This window comes from Rhododendron vialii, chromosome 9a, assembly GCF_030253575.1.
Source record: "Rhododendron vialii isolate Sample 1 chromosome 9a, ASM3025357v1".
Taxonomy (NCBI): domain Eukaryota; kingdom Viridiplantae; phylum Streptophyta; class Magnoliopsida; order Ericales; family Ericaceae; genus Rhododendron; species Rhododendron vialii.
Genome location: NC_080565.1, coordinates 34,035,135 through 34,059,255, shown reverse-complemented (window position 1 = coordinate 34,059,255; position 24,121 = coordinate 34,035,135). Strand labels below are relative to the sequence as shown.

The window sequence follows — 24,121 nt, the reverse complement described above, 5'->3', positions numbered from 1 at the left end:
TGTCGGGAGATCTCCTCCATTTATGGTTTAACTCTATAAATCAAATATGGCTAGCTTAGTTGGTTGCTCTTGTACCCTCCTACTAAAAGGAGGAGGGGGTAAAAAACTTGCCCAAGTCAATCATTTTTATTACTAATAGCTACTGTATCTTGTATAGGCGTGTTTTTGTTGTTAGTTTATTTCTTTCTTGTACAGTTTATGTGCCGTTCCATTTTTTTTAAAACCTTCTTTTTAAAAAAAATAATTTCAAGCTTAAATATAATCAAAATAAAAAATAATTTTTAAATTATTTTTGCACCGTTTAAAAGATCTCAATGAAATCTATCAAGTAAGATCTATATTAGTAGAAAAATTATTTGTGTAAACACATAATTTTTGAGCTTAAAATTATATTCTTTTTCTAAAAGTTCTTTTTCAATGAAAGTGCAACGGGGTTAGACTATTTCTTGGATTGTAAGAACCTTGTTTTGAACCTAGAGAGAGAGATGTTTAGGTCAATCATTCATTCTGTTAACGAACCCCTTAACGAGCTCGCTAAAATACGATAGTTTTATGTGAATTCAAATTGTGGGTGATAGACACTTCCCCCTTTGAAAAGCATGGGATCGTCGACTCGGATTGTTCCCCCAAACCCCTTAACGAGCTCGCTAAATACGAAATTGTTTGTTCGACAATGTTACACACTTTTATCGATCACTCTCCGACCATTTTTTTTTCACATATGTGTCGGCTCCACAAATTTAATTGTGAGATGAGTCTCGTGCATATGCAAGAGATGAGTGATCGGAGAGTAATCGGTAGGCGTGTCCGTAGTTAATCTAGGGATGCTATATTGCATCCCCGCACTACATGTGGGCACCATATGTGGAGTGCGGCCTATCCGACCGTCCACCTCGGCATTGGACGGCTTGGATTTGAATCCAAACAATGGATGACTCGGATTTACAGGAGTTTGAATTAAATCCGAGTTGTTCAAGCCGAGACGGACGGTCGGACCGTGTAGTGCGGCTACCGCACTACAGCCCCTCCGTCCGTAGGGTTATTGGTCCAGTCCGCCATGCGTGCCAGAGGCAAGCCTATTGCGTACCAAAAGCAAGCACTGAAGCAGACAGAAAGTAGAATCAGAGAGAGAGAGAGAGAGTGGTGATTCTGCGTTCACATAGATGATAAATGATAGATGATGTCTCGCTTACTACTATCATCCGCTCCACTTTCTGCTATCGCCACTCCCTCCGAGTCCACCCGGCTTCTTTTCCCAACTCACCTCCGTAACAAGAGCAATAAGAAGACGAGTTCTCTGACTCGGGAGGAACAATTCGGTTTCAACCCTGCTTTTCGGCTCAGAACCTTCCATAGACGCTCCCCTCACGGCTGCTTATCCACGTCTGTCGTGGGGCCCACTTCTTCTTCTTCTTCTTCTTCCGAGGTTTCTTTTTCTCTCTTTCTCGCAGAATCTCTGTAAGTTTAGTTCCCAAGAAAAGTGGAAAGGAAGGAAAAGTTGAACGAAACGAAGATACAAGCGGATCAAAAAAAAAAACGAAGAGTCAAGAAACTGTCATATCATCTGGATAATAAATATAGATGTTTTTGGTCTTGCAAATTTTCGAGGTCCACAAACTTTTGGGAAAATGACGGTAAAGAACGTGTTTTGATAATTAATACCCGTCAAAGGAACGTGTTTTGATAATTAATACCGTCAAGGACATGAGAACATTTATTAATGCTAAAAATATAATATTAATTATCAAAACACGTCATTCACCATCATCTTCTCCAAACTCCTTTGTTTAAATAGGACATTTAAGTCTTCTAAACAATCCAAGCTACTTGAGTTGCGTTTGGAAGATTGGTTATTTCATGAACAAGTCTGGCTTGCACATATTTTTTAAGCTTGTTAAAACTTCAAACAAAGTTCGAACAAGTTACTAATATAGTTTATGATGTATACAAAACTCAAGTTATTTGAGATCGACTCATGTTCGGCTAGATTAAAGTTCGTTTGTGATGGATTTACCTCATAATCAAACAAAATTTGAACATTTTTTTGAAGCTTGTTAAGTTTTCTAACCAAGTTTGATCAACCACCCGCAGGGCACGTTCAACTCGTTTATCACCCCTAGTCTTGTAAAATAAATTTTGCAAAAAGGCTATATAGATGATGTGTTTGGAACCGCCTGATGCACATGGGTCTCATATGGTAGATTTGGAGCCGACACACATATGTGCCCGTATCATTTTTTGTTTCCTATGATCTGTGGTTTCTAGTAGAAGGGAGAAAATTGTGGTAAATAGGGTTGTAAATAAGCAAAACCAAGTGGAAAGTAGTAGGTTGTTTAAAAGTGGCCTGAAAATTAATGAGCTTTTCAAGTTTGACGTGTGTATCTTTACAAATAGAGCAAGGGATATTCCAAGCTGAACTTAAGCAAGTTGGTTTGTTTTATAGTTCAAGGAGTAAATAGGAATGAAAGATGTGTGAATTACTGTTGTTTACTCTATTATCTCTCTCAAGTAGTGCCTATAGTCATTAGCACTGTCTAAAGATCCATAAATTGTTAAACAATACTTGGTATAATTAGTTGAGTGAACGGAAAAGTTTCTTGTCAATTGCATCTTTGTCAACATAGACTTACAGATTTTGTTAATATCTTCCTTCTTCTCCTAAATTATTTGTACTAACAATTTACAATTACAAAATCATGGGGGTATGTTAATGTTCAAGACATGATTTCGTGGTGATTTATTTGGTTGATTATTCCCGAAGGAATTACTGGTAAGGTTAGTTTCCCAAATGGCTGTTAATGAATAGCTTGTGAATGGTAGTTTTATTCTATTGGGGCCAGTCAAATTTCAAATTCTGCCATAGGATGAGTCATCATGTCGGCAAGGATCTAATTATCTGGGTAACGAATCTTGCTCACATACGAGTTCCAACATACTGTCATGCGTCATCTTGTTCCATAGATGCACCAAACCCAAGAAGTGTTCAAGATTGCATAAATGTGGCGCTTCTTGTTACCCTTTCATACTAAGGGTAAATTGTACGTAACTGGGTACCAGCATGTTGGAATAGGTACTATATACCTAGATTTTCAGTACCTGTTTTTTTTGGTTGAGTAAGTTCAAAATGGAATTTTGTACTATACGGTAGAAGGCTGTGGCGGAACCACCTAGAGGGGGGTGGGGTAGGTGCCACCCCCACTTAATATCACAGATCTTTTTATTCACTAAAGTGATTCAATTACAAGTTAGATGGATGAAGTGGAGGAGTGCTTTGGGTGTGTTGTGCAACCGCAGGATTCCCACAAAGTTGATGGGGAGATTCTATCGTACTGCAATAAGGCCAGTAATGTTATACAGCACAAAGTGTTAGGCTGCTAAGAAATATGTGAGTAAGAGGAGTATAGCCGAAATGAGAATGCTGAGATGGATGTGTGGTTAGATTGCTCGAGATAGAATTAGAAACGAAAACATTCATGGAATGGTAGGGGTAGCTCCATTAGAAGCTAAGATGAGAGAACATAGACTAAGGTGGTTTGGTCATGTCTACCGTAAACCCATCGACGCAGTAGTTAGGAGGAATGATATGGTTACGGTAGATGATAGCATTAAGGGGAGAGGTAGACAGATATTGACCTTAGAAGCGGTAGTGCACATGGATCTAGGCTTACTGGATATTACGAAGCACGATGCCCTCGACAGAGCTCAATGGAAAACACAGATTCATGTAGCCCCAATTGATTGGGACTTAAGGTTTGGTTTGGTTTGGTTTGTAACGTGATTCAGTTAGGTACTTACGTTTATGCCAACAACTTAAATTTTTTGCAACTAATGGAAAAATTGCAATTTAGAAAATGTTCGTTTCGGATAAGAAAAAGAATTTCTTAATGGCTTTCATTTGAACACCGCGACAGAGTTGGCCCAAGCCTTTTTCTTTTTCACAAAAAATAAATCCCAATGACAAAGTCTAATCATATGACTTCACACTTAATTTACTTCTTCACGTCTTTCTGCACAATATGCAACATAAGTAAATTTCCACTGAACGGTGCCACTCCCGCATTCAAATCTTGGCTCTACTACTGGTAGAAAGGAAGTATGAGTCTTGTAGACTTATAGTTTTCTAGCACTTGTCAGCCCTTTGAGTTTGCCATATAGCAAGTCTACCGCTAATTGAATGTCAACTTTTCTTTCTGATGCAGGTACATATCATGTTTATTTGAAATAACGCACAATTTTTCTTGAGAAATTTGTTAAGTTTCTCTTGTTTGTCAGATGCAGGATAGCTTGCTGTACTCCAGAGCATACTGGGTCAGTAGATCACAAATTGCGTGGAATGTAGATGCTGAAAACAGTTCCTGTTATTTGTACGCTAGTAAAACTGCTTGTTTGTCTGTCACAAATGATGGAATTCAAGGTTTGGACACTACCTTCATGGGGAGATTTTCTTATGGATTTTTATGTTCCTTCTTAGGAAAGATTATTATTTAAACTTGAAGTTTCTATGCAAGCAGGCTACGATGTGAGAATCAAGCTTGAAGTAGACAACACTTGGCTCTCAGAAAATGTATTACATTGTTCATTTGCAGCACATTATCTTTGTACATCTATTACTTGTTGGTAAAGTTTTATTGTGTTTTGCCTTGACATTGCTTTACTCTATTTTTTTGCATTCAATTTCTTATGTTTTAATTCCAGGTCATTGAAAAATTTCCTCATATACGAGATTATAGACCGTTCAAGGTCCCGTCGACTTTGGATGTTAAAAGTCTACTCAAATCCCAGTTGGCTGTGGCCATATACAGTTGTAAGACTTTCTCCATTCCCTCCCCCCACACCCCCCCCCCCCCCCATATACGAGATTATAGACCGTTCAAGGTCCCGTCAACTTTGGATGTTAAAAGTCTACTCAAATCCCAGTTGGCTGTGGCCATATACAGTTGTTGACTTTCTCCATTCCATCCCCTCCCCCAAACCTCCCCGCCCCCCCCCCCCCCCCCCCCCCCCCCCCCCAATTTTCAGAGTTACTAATGAAAAACAGGCTATTAGTGAATAATAGGAACAAAGTAACTTGCATGTGAAATGGAACTCCCCACCTTTGAATACGGATTTTTGTTGTCGAAACTAGTCACACATTGTATGTTCACCAGGAAAAGTCAAATCATAAAACATTCTAGTTTTCTGAAACTATCCCTTCAAAGGTCCACTTGGAAAAGTCAAAGTTTGGAAAAAAAAAAGGGTATTATGAAAATAAACACCTTTAAATCTGAATTTGCGCGCATTAAATGAATGTCCTCTTTTTCCGATAATTTTTTTTCTCCCTTCTATGTAGCCGATGGGAAATGGAGCACCGCTACCGGTTTGCAGTTGCCAGGTGTCCTTGACGAAATATTCTCATATAATGGACCCCTTGGTGCAGTGTTTTCAGAAGAAGCAGTCTCACTTTACCTGTGGGCTCCCACTGCTCGAGTATGTTTATTCCTCTATGTTTGTCCCCCTACTTCCTGTCTATACTGTCACCCCCTGTAAAGCAATAAAAAAGGAAAATAAAAAGAAAAATGGTCACCTCTGTACATATATGGCTTACAAGTGCATCAAAACAGGTTGTGCGTGCTTGCATTTACGAAGATCCATTAGGTAGGGATCCTGTTGAAATTGTCACACTAAAGGAGTCCAATGGTGTCTGGTGTGCCATCGGTCCAAGAAGTTGGGAAGGCTGTTACTATGTGTATGAAGTCTCTGTTTACCATTCTAGCACGTTACGGTTTGAAAAATGCATTGCCAATGATCCATATGCTAGAGGGTATGTGTCTTGCAAGCCTCTGATTCTTTGAAAATAGCTAAGGTTTCTTTTTTCCATCGACTCCATTCATTATGTTCACATGCTACTTTTTTTGAGTAGGCTTTCATCTGATGGAAGGAGGACATTGTTTGTTGATCTTGATTCTGATGCCTTAAAACCCAAAGGATGGTGTAATTTAGCAGATGACAAACCAATTCTCCATTCTTTCTCTGACATCAGTATTTATGAATTGCATATCAGAGATTTCAGGTGAATAGTAATTTTTATTTGTTTTTCCCAGAACCATGTATGTAGATAGAGGAAAAATGAATACAGTACAGGTTTAAGGGTTGAAGGAAAAAGGGTAAAATTTTGGGCTCTTATTCCATGTCAGCACAATCTATTCTGTTTGAAATGCACTTTTGGATATCTGGCTGCATAAAATGGGTCTATGCAGCCTCATTTGGAACTTGGAAGTACCTTTCAGTCTCCTCATCTGAAATCTCTGTGGAAGTCTTTTAAAAAAGAAAAAAAGTCTTTAGAGGAAAAGGATTCATGTAGCCGACCCCAAGTGATTGGGACATAAGGCTCGGTTTGGTTTGGTTTGGAGGACTTATTTTGGACTATGTAAATTATAATTTTGCAATATTAGTAACCTTTACTTAACTTTGGTTTGCATGTTCAATTGAATTTTTCCTTTTTCAGGGTCACATACTTACCGGCTTTCATTTATTTTGCTCTTATACCACTACATTGGTTCGTTTTAGTGTTAATGATCCTACTGTGGATGCTGACTTTCGTGGCGGCTATCTTGCTTTTACTTCTCAGGTAGTTTCTTTTATGCTTTCGTTTAAGATACCTCTGGAATACAATTGTTTTCACTGAGCATATTCTCTATTTCTCCAAAGGGTCTTTATTGTTTCAATCAGTTTAACTCGATAGGCCTTAAGTTTAACTTTTTGAGCCTGGCTTCATGGAAATGCTTCTTTTTTTCCTAATTGCTGTTGTTTTTTTATTTTCCCTTATTCTTTTGATGATAAATATCTCTAAACTCTTTCCTTCTTTCATAATTTTGGTTTTCTTCTTTTAAGGCTCTTTGGTAAATTCTTTTCATATGGACTACTTTTTGGGGAAATCATCCAGATAAGAAAAATAACTGAAAAGCAAGATTAAATTCCACTTGGAATTGAAAATAACGTTCCATGCAACCCACAAGAAAAAGTACAATGTGAATTAGAAGGATAACAATGAGAGACAAAATTTTACAAAGGACATGGATCCTTTTGAGGGCACTTGAGAAGGTAAAACACGGTTCCCATTCTTGAACTAACTTATCTTCTTCCACTAACATAAATGTCTAGTGAGGGTAGACATTTGAAGAAAGCTGTATGCATATTATTAAGTAAACACATTCTGGTTAAAGAATTCAGCAGGTGTATGTCATCTAAAGAAATTATCTAGTGCTGGAATTACTCATGTGCATCTGCTGCCAAGCTTCAATTTTGCTAGTGTTGCTGACGAGAAGGATAAATGGAAGCATGTAGGTACGTGCGTCTCAGTTTGATTATCTATATTTGAAGTTCCTCCATGACCCAGAGTACTCCAATAGGTGTAACATTAACACTAGGAGAAACATATAGGTTGTATGCTCTTGGTTGTTGCAATTTTCCCTTGAATACAGTGTTACTTTGTGTTCTTAAATTTTGTAGATGTTTAGGTGCATGTATTTCCAACAGATATAAGGGAAACATATTTGTTGGATTATGGTGTTATGCGAATTTGAATACGTAGAAACTAGAAAGGACATATTTTTTAATGGGTTCAAGGTGCCTAACTTCTAAACAATGTTTGGAGATTGCTATTAAGAGTGTCAAATATAATAAATCATTGTAGATCCGTAATATCAATAAGGTCTATCATGATTTCCTAAACGCGACTAAACTGAGTGCAACTCATATTTGCATGTTTCATATTTTCCTTAAATCTTCTAAAACTTCAGTACAAATTTCAGGACGATATCCCATAGTGTATGATGTTTGCAGATAACATTGTCCTCGTCGATGAATCCACTAGAGGTGTTAATATGAAACTAGAAATTTGGAGGGAAGTATTAGAGTCAAAGGGTTTTCGGATAAGTAGGAATAAAACTGAGTATATGGTGTGCAAGTTTAATGGTATTAGCAGTGCGCATGGAGAAAGAGTGACGATCCGAGACCAGGAGATACCAAAGAGTAATCATTTTAGGTATTTAGGCTCAATTATTAGTAGAGATGGAGAGATTGCTGATGATGTGACCCATAGAATCCAAGTGGGGTGGCTCAAGTGGAGGAGCACTACGGGTGTACTATGTGACAAGAGGGTACCCAAAAAATTGAAGGAAAAATTCTATGGAACTGCTGTAAGACCAGTGATGCTTTACGGGACAGAATGTTGGCCTATTAAGAAACATGTGAGCAAGATGCGTGTTGCGGCAATGAGAATGTTGAGGTGGATGTGTGGTAAGACTAGACGAGACATGATTAGAAATGAAATGGTTTGTGAGATGGTAGGTGTAACACCTATAGAGGAGAAGTGGAGGGAAAATAGGCTAAGGTGGTTTGGGCATGGCTACCGTAGACCACCAGGAGATGCAGTAGTTAAAAGAGTGGATAAGATAGCTTTGGGTAGCAATGCTATGGGGAGGGGTAGACCTAAATTTACATTAGATGCTGTGGTGCGCAAAGATATGAGTATAATGGGTTTGTGTGAACAATTGGCTCTTGACAGAGCTCAATGGAGGAAAATAATTCATGTAGCCGACCCCAAGTGATTGGGACATAAGGCTCGGTTTGGTTTCTAAAACTTCAGTCAAATGTGAGATCATATTTTGCATATCTGCAATGCCACATATATCCTTGTTAGGTCATTTTGAAGTTGATTTGTTCGGTCTCATGGAATATACCCCTAAATGACATGAAGGCTTTAGCAGATAACCAAATGTTGGAATCATTACCACCTGATTCAGATGAACAGCAGGCTCTTATCACATCCGTTCAAAATGAAGATGGGTACAACTGGGGGTAAGATCTCATTCTTGATTGTTATAGCATCTCCACTGGGTAATGGCGTTTAGTAATGCCTTTTGCCAAAAATTGACTGCTATAGTGTCATTTTACTATTTTTTAATAATGTTGCTCCATTGGTTCAACGCTATCAGCACAAATTCTGGCACAGGAAATAGCTTTGGCAAATTTAAGCAAGGGTTTAATCCAACCAGTGGAGCTGCACTTTGCTCATTACAATGGCAAGAGATTTGCCAATCTAGTGGAGATGCTCTTAATCTGTTGGTTTTTCTGTTCTTTATATGCTAATTGTCTTGTTTGCTTGGTCCAAGCAAAGCTATGATCCTGTTTTATGGGGAGTCCCTAAAGGAAGCTATGCAAGTAATCCAAATGGTCCGTGCCGCACAATTGAGTTCAGGAAGATGGTGCAGGTTTGTGTACTTAATCTACCCTTTTCCATCAAGAAATGCTGTCGCCACTATTGTGCCAGTGTTTCCTCCGGTTCAGGCAAGATCCATAGTTATTTTAAGTAATAAATGCTTAATTTTGTGTGTACGAAACACATATTCTATTGCAGGCACTTAACTGTATTGGCCTTCGTGTTGTGTTGGACGTTGTCTATAATCATTTGCATGGAAGTGGTCCATTTGATGAGAACTCTGTTCTTGACAAGGTCATGGTCGACTTGCTTCTCTTGATTCTTCTTTTCTTGTCAAGCACTTAAACCTGTTCATCTCATTATGCAATTTGAGTCTGGGTATAATGATTGCGCGCATAATATCTTTGTTTTTTGGTAAATAACACCTAATATTTTTGTTTCTTTCCTTTGTTTTTTTCTTGTGCAAAAGGTCTATAAATTCTGATGTCATGACAAACATATCTATGCAGATTGTTCCAGGTTACTACCTGAGACTGAACAGGAATGGGTGTATTGAGCAGAGCACATGTGTAAATAACACAGCCAGTGAGCATTTTATGGTTGAACGTTTGATTCTTGATGATCTTTTATGCTGGGTAGTTCAGTATAAGGTATTTAGCTTACCGGTACTTTTTCTTTCCATAGGTAAGTCATGTGAAGCACAATGATATTGATTAGTATTGTTCGTTTTTTCCACTATAAGTTATTGTTCGTTTTTCTGTTTCAGATCTAGAACATAATTCGTCAAAGGTCTATAAATTCAAAATAAATACAAAATAAATACAAAACAAAAAGATGTAAATACAAGACTACTAGAGTGGTAATACAAAAGGCGTAATAAAGTAAAGGAGCAATGCACTCTTCTAAGTTCAATAGAACAAGAGGTTATTGCTCCCTTACTTCATTACTTTCTCTTTTATTTTCACACTTATTTGCATCATCCAACGTATAACTTTTTAGTGATTTTATTTTAAAATAACACAGACTAGGAGTTCTCAAGTGCATGATCCACCATATATCTTATTAGAGAATAATATTGATTCGAATGTAATCGGCATATAGAAATATTAATATACAGATTTTTTATAAGCAATTAATCCAAATAATAATATGTGGATTTTAACCCCACGCATTCTCTTATACAATTTAGTCTTTGTTGTTGGGATGAGTTTCTAGACTGCCAATTCTGGAATGCCAATGATCAAAACGATAGCAGCAACAGAAAGCTTTGTCATACCCCACCATACTATCAATCACAACTACTATCAACCTGTGATGGCTGGTAGTGCCCAAGCCAGACAACACTACTTAGTTGGCGTGGGGCTACGATAAAATACATAGACTGAAATATTCGCAAAATATGGATTTGTGGAAGACCTGATTTGACAGAGTCAGATCATCAAAGTGGATAAAGGAGTGACTCAGATTCCACGAAGAGAAATATATTTACAGATGGGACTTCGGGTTAACTTAAAGATGGGATTTAAAATTGTGTTTAAATCTATGTTATAGTAACACGGGGCAAAAATCTTCTCATACTCATTATCAAAATAGAGGATTTCTCTCTCTCTCAGTAGTGGTGGTTGGGAATCTATTGTTTTAGGCTGTTATATCAATGGAATGGAATATGGATACTGTTTCTTTTCAAGCATAACTGCTGTCTAACTTATTGCTGGTCTTGCAGGTTGATGGGTTTCGATTTGACCTTATGGGTCATATAATGAAACGTACCATGGTATGAAACATCCAACTCTTCTCATCAAGGGTTTTGATGTTGAAAAGATGTTACTTTCTGCGCGATGGGGACAAATTTTGATATTTTGATTCAAATTCTAGTCACCTATGTTTAAAGATGTCATAACTCTAAACCTAATGATTCTGCAGCTTTAGTTTAAGCATCTAATTTGCAAGTTCGTATTGTCTACTGATAACTTGATTTAACTTGGATATATATCTCAAGGGTTACCCATTACTGGTATTGTAGTCTGTGTTAGACGCTTTGTTTGGGTAACAGATATCTCTTTATTTCGGTAGGGTGAATGTTGATAGACATCTGAACAGAAGTATTGACGTGACTAATCTTGATAGAAATATAGAGGTGTTGTTGGGTTATGGAAAAGGAAAACATATGCATTGTGATTAACTGATGGCTTCAGTGTTCACATATCTAGTTCAAAGGACTCTATCGTCAGTTTGATAGCAACATGGAGGTATGGAACTGAAATTTTCCTTGGCAGTTTTGTTTCACTTGTTTAAAAGTTGACTTTCCATCTTGACTCAGAGGCTTTCCAAATGTCAGGAAAGTATATAGGTGCTTACATCAAATTCTGGACATATGGGACTTAATTTTGATTATAATGCTGGATTTTCCTTGAGCGGACTTAATTTAGGTTTAAAATTGTTGTATCCATGATCATTATATTGTGTCTGGTCTCCACAGGCCCCTCACACAAGGTGGGGCCTACCAATGTGACGGGGAAAGTTGCTGGTTGTACACTATAAAAAAGTGGAGTGTATGTTTTTGACATTTAAGTTTGGTAAATGATGTCAGTGCACAAATGGATACATTGACAAATAACTTTCTATTTTGAGCTCAGGTTAAGGCAACAAATGTGCTCAATGGCCTATCAAAGGATACAAGTGGAGTCGATGGCTCTAGTATTTATATGTAAGCATGGATGTCATCACAAAGCAGTTCTCCTTCTAGTGACACTTTTGGTTGTGTCATTTTAATCGTGTGATTTCTGTACTATTCTTTGTCTCCCTTATTCATAGCAGATTCATCTAGTTTGAGGTTGGTAAAATTGACTTTTGCAGATATGGTGAAGGATGGGATTTTGGCGAAGTGGAAAAAAATGGGCGTGGGGTAAATGCCTCACAGTTCAACCTTTGTGGGACTGGAATTGGGAGGTGTAGTTTTTTTCTCATGTTCTCATCCTAAGAAATGGTTTAACATCTTTTCCCCTTTGCATGCAAAGACTTGTCCATGCAAGGAGTTGTCTAGTGTGTATCTGTCCAAAAGTTAACTTACCAAGGTTACATTTTACAAATGAAAGGACTTGGATTTGTTTCCCTTAAGATTAGAACGGTTATAAGCTGTAACTTTTCCAAGCCGCATAAGCATGGGCTGGAAACATTTTTTTGTTGTTGGTTCATTTGTGGCGCGGACTAAAAGATCAGTTAGACTGGTAACATATGTACCATCAAATATTTCATATTCAAAAGCCATGCAACTCTGGTAGCTCTAATACCATGAATGTTTTTTTTTTTTGTACATCCTAGTTTTACCAATATCAAGAGTATAAAATAAAGAATACAATCTTGTTACTTTCTATACATAATATTGCAATGACGACAAGTAGTCAAAGGACTTCAACAATGGAAAATTGCTCAGGGATGGGCTTACCACTGCCGAATACCAACTGTAAAATGGACTTAGATTTAGGTTTTCTAAATGAATGACATTTTTCCAACTCGTCTAAGTGTCCTTGATTCTCCTCAGATAATCCACCTCACAAGAATTTGGATGTTTGATTCAGCTTCAATGATCGAATCCGAGATGCATTGCTTGGTGGATCTCCTTTTGGCCATCCTCTTCAGCAAGGTTTTGTGACTGGTTTGCTTTTGCAGGTAATCAAGAGGCAATTACCAATGTCCTCTAATGTCATGACAAAATCTTGTTTTATATTTCTCTCTACTGTCTCCTCTGAAAGTCAACGAGTCATATTGGATCCTTTACAATACCTGTCATGTTAGTTCAGTAGCCATTTTAAGCTGACCAACTTACCACTTAAGCAAACTTTCGGTCATTTGTTGATAGGAACCAAGGATACTGATTCCCTGTTTGGAGCATTAGAGCTTGTTCCACGAAAGTAATTAGCACTCTGAAACTATTAGATGAGCCTTTACATCATATTATAATGTTCAGTCTGACCTTCTGTTATAGTATGCCACATTGCTTGGGTATGAAATGGGTTGAGAATTAATAATATAGAGTTGAAACTCTCCCAATTCCCCCTAATAGCTTAATATTTAGGGTTGGTTACAAAGTTTCTTCATGGTAATCAAAGCTAGACTTCCAAAGGCTTTTGACAAGAATCTGCATTTGATATCAGGTTTCCCCGTTGTTTGTGCCATAAGTGCATTTTGTTTCATTTTGTGATCCCTCTTTGGATTCTCTATTTACCTCTCCATGTGTGTGGGGGGATCATAGATGTGAGCGAGTCTTGAGATCTTGTCCCATATCTGTTAAACAATACCTCCAAACACTGGTATATAAGCTTGGGCGGTCTATTTGCTCACAACCAATTGATTTTGAGTTGGATGCTTTAACACCTTATTTCTACCAATGAATGGATCTATTAGATTAATTTTCATATCAATGAATGGATCTATTATTTTCCTCTCCACTTGTGAGTCAGGGTCCCATCGGTTTCTTATCACCTCAAAACTAATTTATGAGAGCAAATCACTTTGTTAGTGCAATATGGCACATAATCAAATCTTTGAATCTATTATTTTCTTCAGACGTAATAATTTTAGTACTTTATATTTGCCTGAATGATGATCATATGACATCACCAAAGTTCCGTCCTTTCCTCTTCACTCCTTACATTTCTTGAAATTGACATTTTTAATGAATCAAAGGCAATTTGGTTGCTATAGTGTAGATGCAAGTGTTTTGAACTATGTACTTACTTTATTACCAGTGAAATAAAAGATTGTTGCAGGGGTGCTTTCTTTCTCATGTTTTTGTAATGCTTACAGTTAGGTACATTATAGGATACAGTGAATAATTTTTTGATGAACAGCCCAATGATCACAACCATGGTTCTAAAGCAGATCAAGAGCGTACGCTTGCTGCTTCAAAGGATCACATTCAGGTTACACTTCGATACCCTCATTTACTTTAAATTGCCTTTAATTCTGATTTTTCAGCTCAGATAATGGTCTAAAAGGGTGGTCCTAAAATGCTGGATGAAAATGGTGTGATTTAAACTGAGAAAGATTTTTGTAAGTGCTATGCATCATGGTAATTACAATGCATGATTTCTATTGCTTCTAGCTTGGGGGAGCACCCATTATCGCAAGGGGCAAAAGTGTCTTGTTTCATTCATCAGCTATTTCCATTTCTTTCCTATCATGAAGAAAGTATAGGACATGATGAGGTAGGTATGTATGGGAGTCATTCATCCTAGCTATGCACTATTGACTGACCTGAGCCCGATACCTAATGGGGTCGGGATTCAATCTTGGTGATAATGTGGTGGAGTGAGCTATGCATAGAGCTCTAGTTGGTACTTTCAAGCAGTGGTAGGTAGATTGTCTAGGTTCATCCCTAATGTATTCCTTGTATTTGTGTTTTCGTCATACACTTTTATTGTTGTGTCTTGTGAGATGGTCTTCAATATTGATTTGGGGTTCCTACCATTTCCACAAATTCAATTGAGTGATTATCCAACCCTTGAGTACCAGGAATCATTGTATTCTTGCTTTGAAAATTACTAAGAACAGACATTCAGAGATCTTTATTTCAAACAACTTTCCCTATTAGTCGACCGACTTGTTCAAACCAGCTATGGCCTATTGGAGAATGATAGCAGGCGCCCACATGCAAGTTCTTGGTTCTGTGCAAATCGTGAAAATGCTTTTGTTCAGGATGCATAGTGGTGTTGATGTTTTCTATCTTCCAAACATAAGGTGTTTCCTTTATTGAGTCGCATATGGACTTTAGGAGACTAATAGGATGCAACTTCTCTAGAAGCAATAATAATGCTTTGGATATCCTGGTCATAGAGCACAATATTGACTAATTAACTACTTTAGCTTCCAATGTTGTGAATATATGAAGACCTGTAAAAGAATGAACTGCATGCATCTCCTTGATGCATTTTCATGGATATTAATTTTATATAACCTTTAATGCTTTTTCTTCCTCAGAATGCTGTGCTTCTGCCATAACTAGATTGACTGTGATTGGATTTGTGCATGTGTGGATGTATAACCACATATTCCAGCAACACCCCCCCCCCCCCACCCCCAATATATCTATATTTGTGTTTTAGGCTGATGATCCCATTCGGTAGTCGTTGAAGTTTACCAAACGGCCGTCAAATTCAATTATTTATTAACCGAACTACAACTAAAGATTTGCATAGTATAGCGAGGAAGTCTGAGTCGATCCACAGGGAGCTCGAATATAGCTTGTTCGGATTGTAGATGTAAGGGTTTGTGGCGTTTAGGCAGCCAACTTTTAGTTTTCCTTTGAAAGGTGAGAGATACCCTTATGAAAAAGACTAGAAAATGAGTTTGACTAATAATTAAAGGTGGCAAGGCAATGGAGTTACTAATGTTCGTAACTTAAGCCATCTAACAATTCTCAACAAAAACACGATTGAATCGCACGGCATAGGCTATCAATCTGAAGATTTAGCTATGAAAATGGTTAGATTTGATATAGAGTTTGAATAACAAGCTAAACACAAGGCGTGACATCGCTCCCGGAACCATGTGTGCAAGCACATGATCACCGGAGATTAACAACGCCAAGACTTGAATTCAAACTAAATATCAAGGTCATGAACTAGAAGCATAGTTTGGAAAGCGAGCAAGTTCTTTGGTTCTTTTGGCAAACACGAACCAAGACATAGCTCTCGAAACCTTGTGAGCAAGCACATAATCACCGGAGATTAACATCGGTAAGTTTTGTTACCTAAAAGGGCGAACTACGCACATTTACAAACCAAACCTCAAGTCTTAAGTTGAAAAGAGCAAAATTAACCTAAATCACAAGGTGTTATTCCCCCATGGCCAAGCTTTATAGACTACTCACACATAGCTAAAAGACTAGACATGGTAAGAAAATGGAGCAAAAGATTTAACCGAAGAAAACGAAAATAAACTTGATTTATATGAAGATCCAAAGCATAGCTACAACATTAATTAACGAGAAATTAACATAAGACAATTACCTTAAAGAGTTCTTGAAGGAAATACAATTAAAAGCTTGAAAGACTAACAATGGAGTCCTAGGAATAAAGAAAAGACTTAGGCCTAAAAAAGACTAGAAATGGCCATCCTTTCTATAAAAGGCATACAAGCCTATTTATAGGGATCTAAAGTTAAGTTACAAAGGACCAAAAAGTCCCCCAAAATATCTCAAAAACATTTCAAAAGTGGAAACTTTCCATAAATGGAAGGTTGAAAAAGTTAACAAAAATCTGCAGATTTTTCCATGCAGTACCGGTACTGGGCAACTCCCAGTACCGGTACCAGGCTTCAACGGGCTGGAAAATTGATCTCTGGACACCCAGTACCGGTACTGGCCAACTCCCAGTACCGGTACCCGCTTGACAGATTTTTTGGGCAATTTCACGGGCTTGCTCCGGACACTCCCGAACTCGGAATTGGGTGTTCTTTGGACCGTTGGAAAGCTTGTCGAGTCTACTTTCTAACCCAAGTGGTTTGGATCAAAAGTAGTTTGTACATCAAAAGTTATGATGATTTTACCATCAGCTGGTCGAAAGATGAGTGGCTTTGGTAAAATCCTCACTTCTCCTTCAATTCCCTTGACCCTTGGGTGACCTGAGCAACCTCCAAACCATCTTTTCATGCACCACAACGGGGTGTCACGTGGCCTTGAGCACTTGGTTGCACCTGGAGTATTTCTTGGCGTTCAAACGCGCCTTATTTATACGAATTACCTGAAACACACAAAAACCTACCTTACGTGCAAAATCGCATAAAAACGACAACATATATATACAAACACAACATACTAGAGGACTTAAGCAACAATAATTTGCATTATTGGGTGATTACCACAGGCCACAATCACTGTTCCAGCTTTCTTACTTGGAAGTTATGACTAATTTCAGGACAGCTTTTGTATTTGAAGTTGCGACTAATTTTAGCACTCAAATTACAGATCTTTTGTAGCACCACCATTCTATTTATTGGGCTCATACATGGACTTTCTTTCTTATATCCTGTTTCTATTAGCTACGGAAGTACTTTCTTTGGTTAGAAAAGCTGACGTGCTTTTCATGTAAGCAGGTTGGGATGGCTGCAAACCTGAGGGATTTTGTGCTGACCAATTGCGATGGGCAAGAGGTAAAGGGTAGCAGGGATGATCCCTAAATATAGTTTGGAGTTAATGCCTCACACTACAAAACATAATATGTTTCAAATTCAACAACACAATGCCCTGCCAATTCGCTATCTTTGTGTCCTAACTTTGAAGTGATCTATTCAATCTTAGAAATAAGAAATAAAATCCGACCTAATCTAAGCTCTCTAAATAAATAAAGTTACAGAATCTCCATATCCAGACATAACCGTCAAGCATAATCCAAATTTTCATAACTTTTATCTTTATTCCGCTTCACCATGTTCCCTTGTGAAGTAAGAATTTTGCTGGCATGTCAGCTATAAATTGAGAATGATTGGCAAAGTTCTTTCATCAACCTGAAGAAATCAATTAAATAGCTTCAATCAGCAAGAAGATTCATTTCACTGTGCTTTGTTCTATTATTTCTATATTGCCATCCCTATCCCAAAGTGATTCCGTCTAAATGCTGAATTAATTATTTTGCTTAGTATTATTTATCTGGTGAATGGGAGCTGATCACCAGATTCATTATACAATGTTGATTTTTCAGGTCAAAGGATCAGAAGTTTTTACTTATGGTGGGTCGCCTGTTGCATATGCTCTTAGTCCAACTGAAACAGTACGTGTTGTAAGGGTTTTCTTGATGAATTATATATGGTTGTGTTCCACTTCTCTTCAGTTTGAGAGTATGATAAGAGGGGCAAAGACAAACTTAGCTTAACTCTTTCAATTTACCTTCCTTCTTGTTGAGTGATGTCATCACTTTGATTGTCTGTTGTTGAAGTTTGAGTATATCCTTCTCCCTGTTATCCATTCTAGTACTTCTACAAGTCCATGTGATCACCTCTTAAGCCTTTCTCAGGTTAATTATGTTTCTGCTCATGACAACGAGACCTTGTTTGACATTGTGACTTTGAAGGTATATTTTATTTTGCTCAAAACAACTATTTAAATTACAGAGACATACATTTAGGTTATCATCTGACTTGCCTTCCTTTCACTTGTATAGACTCCAATAGAAATGTCAATAGATGAGAGGTGCAGATTAAATCATTTGGCAACAAGTGTAATAGCACTTTCACAGGTACTCTATAGTTGGCTAATTGTAGTATTCTCTATATCGTTTTCTTCAAACAAATGAAGTCATCTTGTGTGGTTTAGTGTCTTTATGTAAGGTATATGTATTCAGTTTTAGCTCAAGAGTAATACAGTGGATACGATATGTGTATAGGTGCCCATAGTTGGCGCATTCAGGTCTCCCCCAAACAAATGGTGTGTACGGGGCTTATTGGAATATTCTTGTCGAGGGTTTTGGTGGTTTTGTGACTTGTATTAGGGTTCGGGGTCTGTCTGTTATTCTGTTTTGTTGCTTACTCTTTCTTCTTCCGTGTTTCTTTTCTTATTCATGATTATGGATGGGTTGTGTCCCAGGATGTTCTGTAATATAAGTTTCGTTGTTGCTGATAACCAAAAGAAAAAATCTTCCTCCACTCCAAAAGTGACATGTTCATAGGTCACGTCCTTGGTTAAGACCTGGTTGTGTCTCATTATCATTAAGGAATTGGAGGATAGAAAAATGCACAGACACTGACAAAAAGAAATACTAGTGTGGTCCTAATTCAAAATGTTTGGATCTTTTCCTACAGTTGTCGGCTATACCCTATATCCAGGTTTTTGGTTCTGTTTTGTACTACAAGGAGCTTTGTAATGTTTATGATTGTACATGTTTGATGCATGTCCGTTGTATCCTCGTAAACATGTTTACCCATCCTATTCCTTTGCATGTTTTCGACATTCCACAGCATCTATGAGTCTTCTGTATTAGTCACCAACATTTCTTCACTGGAGATGGTCTAATTTGGTTGGGTATGCAAGTTCATGTCATGAGTTAGCTATATGGTAATCCAACTCATGACATAGTTCAGTGAAGTTTCTTCCCATAATCCAATAAGATTTATAATCCAACTCATGACATAGTTTAGTGAAGTTTCTTCCCATAATCCAATAAGCATAGTTGTCAGAATTGTACGATTCACGATTTGTATCGTACGATTCGATACGATTCGGTGGGTAATCGATACGAATAGGCTGCCGAATCGGTAGTAGCTGAGAATCGTAAGTGAATCGGTGATTTACGATTCGTATCGTACGATTCGATACGATTTGGTGGGTAATTGATACGAATAGGCTGCCGAATCGGAAATAGCTGAGAATCGTTAAGTGAATCAGTGAATCGTTCGATTCACTTAAAATTTCCGAAATTCATTTTTTACTCTTGTTTTGCTTCTTTTGTTGTTTGAAAATGGTTTAAATATTTTTTTAAGGTCTAGTATTGTTATACGTCATCTTTTGTCTATGTTATATGGATAGATAATAAGAAAAAGAGATTTATTACGAGAGTGAATCGAAAATGAGGAACATAAATGGAATATAACAATCCTATAGACCTTCTAAGGGTTTGTTTTGTACTTATAACTTTTTCGTACAAAAGGAACCATAAGTAGGCTTTACGAATCATCATCTCTTGGTAGTTGCAATAGAAGCAACTTACCTAATATTCCACGTTATTATCAAATCATCATTTAGAAGGAAGTATTTATTGATTTAGGCCTAAATCTTTCATTTGTAGTATATATTGTTGTTACCCTAATCAATAAGCATAGGTTTCTATGCATTATAGAAGTCATGACCGAATCAGAGCGATTCACAATTCGATTCGATTCACGATTCGAAAAATGACCATTTTGATTCTCAATTCGATTCATGATTTGACAACTAAGCCAATAAGATTTAATTTGTTGGATTTTCTTGATTTAACTGTGATTAATTATTTCACTACTCATAGGGAATACCATTTTTCCATGCTGGTGATGAGATGCTGCGCTCGAAATCACTGGACCGTGATTCATACAACTCTGGTGATTGGTTTAACAGGTCTGCAATCATAAGAAAATATAATTACCTGATAGTTTTTTATGTTCCAAAAAAAAAAAGGTTCTTTATTTTTTTCCCTTCAATTGCTAATCTGTCAGTGGACATTGTTCAAACTCCTTGTTGATGCTCAACCGAGTAATACTTTCTTTGAATATTTGATTTTCTATGTTTTCTTCTACTGCTATGGCATCATACTTGGAATGACTTAAATCACCTCAAACTTACTGGGTAGTTGAACTTGTATCAGGTTGGACTTCAGCTACAATTCTAACAATTGGGGTGTAGGCCTTCCTCCAAGAGAAAAAAATGAGAAGAACTGGCCCCTGTAAGCATTTAATTAGTATTTCCATTTCCACTAATCATTTTTTGTTTACGTATTTGGTCAAACTTCTTTTGGAGTTTAATGTGCTATAGGCATATAAGTTGTTTCTTATGGTCTACCCCTGGCCCTTGGCATTTTAGTCTGCCTCTTTGAGCATCCAGTTTCATATATCTAGAAATCCTGATTTGTTTCCTTCTTCAGAATTAAACCAAGAATAGGCGATCCGTCCTTCAAGCCTCAGAGTACTCACATTCTTTCTGCTGTAGAGAATTTTCTAAATGTGTTACGAATTAGGTACTCTTCACCTCTTTTCCGTTTGCGGACAGCAAATGCCATCCAGGTCTGAACAGCTACTATTTAACTTTCCAGTTTACTAATAGACTCTTTTTAAGTGCTGCTGATGGTGTTGAATATTGTTTATAAGAAAGTAATTTTGTTGATACTGATAATGTGATCCTTTTACGCTCATTTCTTGTTTACAGTTGAGTGGCACTAATGCAGAGTTTTATGCTTTAGTGGACAACATGGACCAGTTAAAATTAGGTTGGCTTGAGATTGCCTCAATTGACCTTGTAATTTATGATCAGGCCCTTTCTATCAGTACAACCAAGAAAGAAACAGAGTGTTTTTTTCCCTTTCAGTGTGTGTGTGTGCGCGCTTGTGTGTGTGTAGAAGTTGCGTAGAAGGATGGGAAAGTCCTAAAAAAAATGGAACAAGCAACAGGTCTAGAAACCTCCCTAATAATATCAGTTCTCTTTTTCTTTTACTTTTGTAAAACTTTTTTGGGTAAACAAAGCATACAAATCATAAAACTGGAATGATCGTCACTGAGAAACATTCATTTTTAGCTGTAGTTTGCCAGCAAATGATGGATCAGATTTTCTTGAGGTTAGATTTTAAAGTCTTGTTCTTCCATCTACTATGCATGTAACTCCTTGTTCTGCCAGATCTATTTGTATAATGTCAGAGAAGAAGCACCAATTCACATTTTGCTTTGTAATTTGTCACACTTTTCTTTAAATGCCTCTTGCAAATCCAAGTATATTTTGTGCTTTCACTTTTACAACTGTATTACAGTCTCTGGAAGTTGTTCAGATTCTTTCACCAAGTATGATGGAATTATCTTCCTAAACGGTTCAACTCCTTGAGAATTTACTCACTACAAGATATTAATGGAAACCAATTTGTTAGAGCTTGTCCATAGCTTTTAATTATCACCTCCAAAACTAAAATATGAGCTTGAGGAGCCTCTCCACTCGTTGTTAATTGGTTTTGGGTCGGGCATTTTAACACAATTCAAGACAAACTAAGTAGTTTATTCCAAATCTCAATCAATCTGCAATATGTACAGATACATGAAGACGTATATATGCATATGTCTATATGCATATATTATTGGAACATGCTTAAGACATATTTGATTATACATGTATATTTCCCTTGTCAGTTGTCATCTCTAAAGCTCATAAAAGTTGGAATTAAATAGTCAATTGGGCTTTCTTTGGGTTCTGCTTGTGATCAGAAAAAACTTAAGAAGCTTCTTAAAAAGCTCATTCTGAGAAGCACTATTTTGATGCTTTGAAATTTACTTGAATCTAAGTTTTGACAAACAACCTCTTCATCCTAGATTTGAAGCTTTGAAACTTATTTCCCAAAGTAAATTCCATTATGTACTTATAAGTTCTGAAGCATTGATTATTACCGTTATTTTTGTATAGCAACGGGTACGATTTCATAACACTGGTCCCTCATGGATCCCCGGCGTTATAGTGATGAGCATTGAGGATGGTCATGAAGGTGTCCCTGGTTTATCTCAACTGGATCCCATGTGAGTGAACAGAAGCATAATTAAGTATTTTTCTTGTCATTTTCTTTTCATATGTATACTACAAATGCCAATGAAATGACAAGATATAATTGCTTTATCCCGACAGCTACTCATACATTGTTGTTATGCTCAATGTCCGTCCAACTGCTGTCTCATTTACCATCCCTACAGCACGGACAAGAACTTTTGAATTGCACCCTGTACAGGTATTGCATTTCTCTTTTGTATTAGCTGGAAGAACATTTGACCCGGCTGGTTTTCATTTGACATATAAGCTTTTGTTTCTACATTTTCACTTTCTGTTAAAAGACGAAATTTTTATCTGAACCAATATTTGGAGAGCATGAATGACATGATTTAGGAGATTGCTTCCACAATTGTCACTATGGGTTTTGGGAGTATATAAGGTTAACCCCCTTTTATTTTGTACATGAGTTTGTGGTCAACAATATTGCTTTTTATCTTATCCGGCAATAGATTCTGTGTTCGAATCCTACTGATAGTATTTACACTTGTACGTGTTTGTCCACTTGTGGATGTGAATGTGGCCCATGCGGGTAGGGAGATATTGAATCACAAATGACAAAATTACTATCTCTAGCATCTTAAGCTTTTAGATGGCTTGTGGTCAACAATATAACAGATGGTTATTGGCCAAGTTCTCATTTTCATGGCCTTGTAGCATTTGAGCATCTTTTTAACTTGTAAGAAATGGAAACTTGAAATTTCTTTGCTGGTTGAAATGATTGTATTGGGATTCATTTGCATAATGCTCCTTTTCTCTTCCTGAACCTTGTGCAGGTGGTGTCAACTGATGAAATCGTGAGGAACTCTACATATGAAGCACTGACTGGGTGCTTTACAGTTCCCCCAAGAACAACTTCTGTGTTTGTTGAGCCTAGAAACACCTGAGTTCTGTGTGCTGTCAAATACGCTGGTTACATTTTCTTTCTATAACTCAGGTGGACTCGTCACTGTTGCTGGGGTTGACTGAAAAAACCTCAGCGCGACGAATAGTGCAAAGTGCGATAGAAAATCTCCTCGTAAATATAGGGGAGCAGCAATCAAGGTACTAGCCTTTACATTTTGAAGAGCATTATTGGAGATCAGATGTTGCCTAGCAATGGATATTTCTTCTTTCAAGAGGAGCTTCATGAAAGGATCATCTGTTTTGTTGCCTGGTGTGTACTGTGTACCCGTCTGTATTTCCATGCATAAAAAAAGAGGAGAGCTTATTTCAAGACAAAATTACTCCTCCTTTGCCATGTGTGTAAAGCATGACCAGTTTCTTTTCTTCTTCTTTTTTCCCTTGACCAGTTTTTTATTAAGATGAGGATTGAGAAGGATGTGAACTGTAAAATAAGAGTGAGATACAGGAGATGGAAGAGTGCATCATGATCTCGTGATGGCACAGTTGCAATTAAGTTAAAAGAAAACATCATAGGATTGCTATAAAAACTGCTTTGATGCATGGTACTGAACATTAGTGGTTTAGGCAAAACATGTCACCATGATGATTAATCAATCAATCTTGAGGTAAATTTTCTATATTGTTTATTTTAACTTTTCACTTAACTCTTGGACATAGGAAATGAGACTCAATCTTTTTACTGCAAAATTTGTAAGTCATTTTCGTTCACAGTTTGTCTTTGTTAACAGCATTGAATTATGTTCCTCAAAGTAGTTAGA

General features: G+C 37.2%; 1 protein-coding gene across 6 annotated transcripts; it reads left to right on the top strand.

Moving 5' to 3' along the window:
• The first annotated feature begins 1,064 nt into the window (after positions 1–1,064).
• LOC131300276 (pullulanase 1, chloroplastic) lies at positions 1,065–23,890 on the top strand. Of its 6 annotated transcripts, none has more exons than XR_009190908.1 (28): positions 1,065–1,426; positions 4,273–4,414; positions 4,497–4,564; positions 4,696–4,804; positions 5,330–5,466; positions 5,601–5,800; positions 5,900–6,049; positions 6,547–6,607; positions 7,203–7,323; positions 8,748–8,838; positions 9,158–9,251; positions 9,398–9,493; positions 9,709–9,849; positions 10,923–10,973; positions 11,836–11,906; positions 12,056–12,148; positions 12,778–12,868; positions 14,050–14,121; positions 17,294–17,350; positions 17,899–17,967; positions 18,211–18,267; positions 18,358–18,432; positions 20,194–20,282; positions 20,530–20,607; positions 20,806–20,944; positions 21,087–21,147; positions 22,323–22,432; positions 22,539–22,638. XR_009190908.1 is itself a non-coding variant. In XM_058326028.1 (28 exons), the coding sequence occupies exons 1-28, from the start codon at positions 1,178–1,180 to the stop codon at positions 23,342–23,344; spliced, it is 2,901 nt and encodes a 966-aa protein (XP_058182011.1). In that variant the 5' UTR covers positions 1,069–1,177; the 3' UTR covers positions 23,345–23,890. The 6 variants fall into 6 exon arrangements, 4 of the variants coding, with proteins under 4 accessions (XP_058182011.1, XP_058182008.1, XP_058182009.1 ...); XM_058326028.1 differs by lacking the exon at positions 21,087–21,147 and adding an exon at positions 23,234–23,890 and having other exon boundaries at positions 1,069–1,426; positions 4,279–4,414; positions 4,512–4,564; XM_058326025.1 differs by lacking the exon at positions 21,087–21,147 and adding an exon at positions 23,234–23,890 and having other exon boundaries at positions 1,069–1,426; positions 4,279–4,414.
• Positions 23,891–24,121: the final 231 nt, after the last annotated feature.

Bases quoted from the DNA above. Each gene is read 5' to 3' on its own strand.
- LOC131300276 (XM_058326024.1), top strand. From the start codon at position 1,178: ATGATGTCTCGCTTACTACTATCATCCGCTCCACTTTCTGCTATCGCC. The intron at 8,839-9,157 runs GTAAGATCTCAT...GTCCAAGCAAAG, and splicing joins GAAGATGGGTACAACTGGGG to CTATGATCCTGTTTTATGGG. The intron at 9,850-10,922 runs GTATTTAGCTTA...CTGGTCTTGCAG, and splicing joins GCTGGGTAGTTCAGTATAAG to GTTGATGGGTTTCGATTTGA.